The following is a 3,877-nucleotide window of genomic DNA, read 5'->3' on the forward strand; positions in this document are numbered from 1 at the left end:
CAGACAGATAATGGAGAAGAACAAAACCCACTGCCATGCGGTTGATTCCAACTCATAGTGACCCTATGAGACAGCGTAGAAGTGCCCCCTGGGCTTCCAAGGCTGTCACTCTTTATGGGCTGTCTCGTATTTCTTTTGCAGAGTGGTTGTAAACCACCAGCCTTTTGGTTAGCAGCTGAATGCTTTTACCACTGTACCACCAGAGCTCCTAGTGACCCTCTAGGATAGAGTTTAACTGCCCCGTAGGGCTTCCAAGGCCGTTTGTTATCTTTGTGGAAGCCGACCACCACACCTTTCTCACACAGAGTGGATGGTGGGTTTGAACCCCTGCCTTTTTGGTGAGCAGCCAAGCACTTAACCAGTGTACCACCCGGGCTCCTTAAATGAGGAAGGAATTGGGTAAATGAATGGGTGTGAGAATGAATGACTGAGTGACTGTCTGGATGACTGAGTGAGGCAGTCAAGAAGGCAGTGAAGGAAGACTGTGGGGAATGGATGAAGAAGCAAGTGACACTGGCAGGGCTGCCCTCACGGTGACCATCCTGTCACTCAGTATTCCTGTCCCCATCCTCTGCAGAAGCAGTGGAGCAGTTCTGCCACTCACTGAGGGACCACTATCTGGCCAAGCCTGCAGTCCCGGATGACATCCTGGTGGAGGTGGAGCTGGTGTGGGCACGGCTGGAGAAGAGCAGCAGTAAAAGCCAGGAGAGGGAGCTGGCCACTCAGGACTGGGCGGAGCGGCAGCTGGTCCACGGGGGTCTGGCGGAGGTGCTGCTGGCTGCTGGCGACCACCGACGGCGGCGTGAGACGCAGGTGATTGCCGTGCTGGGCAAGGCAGGCCAGGGTAAGAGCTGCTGGGCTCGGGCTGTGAGCCGAGCCTGGGCCTGTGGCCAGCTGCCACAGTACGACTTCGTCTTCAGCGTGCCTTGCCACTGTTTGGACCGTCCAGCGGCCACGTACCGCCTGCAGGACCTGCTCTTCTCCCTGGGCCCACGGCTGCCACCAGCAGACGAGGAGGTCTTCCGTTACATCTTAAGGCACCCTGACCGCGTTCTGCTTATTCTGGACTCCTTTGAGGAGCTCGAAGCCCAGGATGGCTTCCTGCACAGTGTCGGTGGGCCCCTGCCCACAGAACCCTGCTCCCTCCGGGGGCTGCTGGCTGGCCTCTTCCAGCGCAGGCTGCTCCGGGGCTGCACGCTGCTGCTCACGGCCCGGCCCCGGGGCCGACTCGCCCAGAGCCTGGCCAAGGCCGACCGCCTGTTTGAGATGGCTGGCTTCTCTGCTGAGCAGGCCGAGGCCTACGTAACGCACTACTTTGAGCATTCCACTGAGCACCAAGACCAGGCCCTGAAGCTCCTCCGAAGCCAGCCATTCCTCCGAAGCCACAGCCACAGCCCCACCCTGTGTCAGGCCGTGTGCCGGCTCTGCGAGGCCCAGATGGGACTGGAAGACGGGGCCCAGCTGCCCTCCACGCTCACAGGGCTCTTTGTCGGCCTGCTAAGTCCAGCCGCCCATGATGCCCCCACAGGGGCCCTGGTGGGACTAGCCAAACTGGCCTGGGAGCTGGGCCGAGGCCACCGCAGCACCCTGGGGGAGGCCCAGTTGCCGTCGGTGGAGGCCAAGGCCTGGGCCGTGGCCAAAGGCCTGGTGCAAACCTGCTCAGGGGCCCCGGGGCCCGAGCTGGCCTTCTCCAGCTTCCTGCTGCAATGCTTCCTGGGAGCCCTGTGGCTGGCGCTGAGTAGCGAGATCAAGGACAAGGAGCTGCCGCAGTATCTGGCGTTGACTCCACGCAAGAAGCGGCCATATGACAACTGGCTGGAGGGTGCACCGCGCTTCCTGGCCGGCCTGATCTTCCAGCCACTCTCCAGCTGCCTGGGAGCCCTGGTTGGGCCGGCGGCAGCCGCCCCAGTGGACAGGAAGCGGAAAGTGCTCACGCGGTACCTGAAGCGGCTGCAGCCGGGGTCGCTGCGGGCCGGGCGGCTGCTGGAGTTGCTGCACTGCCTCCAGGAGGCAGGGGACACTGAGCTCTGGCAGTACGTCGTGCTCGGGCTCCCATGCCACCTCTCCTTCCTGGGCACCCGGCTCACGCCCCCTGATGCCCACGTGCTGGGCATGGCCTTGGAGGCCGCTGGACGCAACTTCTCCCTGGACCTCCGCAGCACTGGCATCGACCCCCCTGGACTGGCGAGCCTTGTGGGACTCAGCTGCGTCTCCCTTTTCAGGTGGGAGCGCAGGGGAGGACGCCTTGGGGCTGGGCACCTGCTGCGGGCTTGATCCTGTGCCCAGTGCTTACTCTGTGGGGCCTCATGTGCAACAGTAGCAGGGCAGGGGAAGAATGAATATCCCCTGTTTTTATAAGGAGGAAGCTGAGGCTCAGAGAGGGAGAGTAGTTATCCCAAGGTCACACAGCCAGAAGGGACAGTGCCAGGAGTATCCTAGGTGGCACAAAAATTTGCACTTGACCACTAACCTGAAAGTTGGAGATTCAAACCCTCCCAGCAGGTCTAAGGAAGAGAGGCCTGGTGGTCCACTTCCATAAAGATTAAAGCCAAGAAAACCCTGTGGAAAAGTTCTACTCTGTAACACATGGGGTTGCCATGGGCAGAATCAACTTGATGGCAGTGGGCTGGTTTTCGTTGTGGTTTATGTGCCTGGTTTATGTCGTTTACGTGCCATGTCTGGACTCTAAGACTGACCTGGATTCATCCATTTTCTTCTCCCTGTCCTCTGATCAAGCCACCGTTTCTTGTGCTTGGATTGAAGTCACAGCCCCCACCCTGTACCCCCGGCCTCCCTGCCTCCGTTCTCTTCTCCTCCACTCCACCTTGCAGTTAGCCACCAGAGTGGTCTTCCCAGGACTCAAGTCTGATCAGATCCCTTCCCTGCTTGCAACCTGTCAGGTCTTTCCACCACCCTCAGGGTGATGTCTAAATTCCTTGATTTGGCTCCTTTAAGTCATTCTGCAGTCTGCACGATCACTTCAGCTGAATCTCCAAAGAATACCTACCCCCCCACCAAGCATACTTTATTGAAGCTGTAAGGTCCTACACAAATGTAGTGGTTCAACCAAGAATTTAACACTGAGCTTCCTGGTAGCCAAAGCAAAAAGGGAAACAAAACCACTGCAAGAGTTGAGGAGTCATTAGGGGCTGGAGTGGTCATAGGCAGCTTTCTGGAGAAGATAGCGATTGGGCCAAGAAGGAAAGAAAGCATCTGAGTATGTAGAGAGGCCCCTTCAGAGAGGTCCCTTCATGGAGCTGTCCTCCACTGGGGTCCAGCCAGTCATGGTGCCTGGGTCTGAGGTCCTCCTTCCACAGGGCCGCCCTGAGTGATATGGTGGGACTGTGGGAGTCCCTGCAGCAGCGTGGGGAAGCCAAGCTACTCCAGGCGGTGGAGGAAAAGTTCACCCTTGAGCCATTCAAGGTCGAGTCCTTGAAGGACGTGGAAGACCTGGGCAACCTCGTGCGGATCCAGAGGTGAGCGGCAGAGGGATGGGAGTGGGCTGGTGCGCCTCCAGGCCACGCAGGTTGAGGAAGTGCAGGGCCCAATGTCAAGTTTGTCACCAGCATTTGCAGTGCCTCCTCCCCTTGGTGACACTCTGTGTCCTCTCCTGGGGCAATTGGGCAGTGGCAACCCAGAACCTCTCACTGCATCAGTCCACCCAGGTCGAGCCCGTAGGGCTTAAAGCTTTGTCTCACTCTAAATTCACCATCCTGGGCCTAGTTCCTTCTTAGCAAGAGCCAAGGAGAAGCTAACTCAGTTTCTTAGCACTGTCTTAACACATGCCACAAAGTGGATGGCTGAAAGCAACAGGAGAGTTTTGCCCCTCAGCCTGGAGCTGAGGTGTCTGGGTTCCAGGAGCCACTGGGGCCACACT

General features: G+C 58.7%; 1 protein-coding gene across 1 annotated transcript in view; it reads left to right on the plus strand.

Moving 5' to 3' along the window:
* Positions 1–3,877, plus strand: part of CIITA (class II major histocompatibility complex transactivator) — a 61,777-nt gene that overhangs the window by 45,723 nt on the left and 12,177 nt on the right. Inside the window, exons 10-11 of the mRNA XM_007939729.2 lie at positions 578–2,222; positions 3,318–3,476. Coding sequence (XP_007937920.2) covers positions 578–2,222; positions 3,318–3,476 — 1,804 coding nt within the window. The remainder of the gene's footprint in view (positions 1–577; positions 2,223–3,317; positions 3,477–3,877) is intronic.

Source organism: Orycteropus afer, unplaced genomic scaffold, assembly GCF_000298275.1.
Source record: "Orycteropus afer afer isolate SDZICR_OR568_19922 unplaced genomic scaffold, OryAfe1.0 scaffold00061, whole genome shotgun sequence".
Lineage (NCBI taxonomy): Eukaryota > Metazoa > Chordata > Mammalia > Tubulidentata > Orycteropodidae > Orycteropus > Orycteropus afer.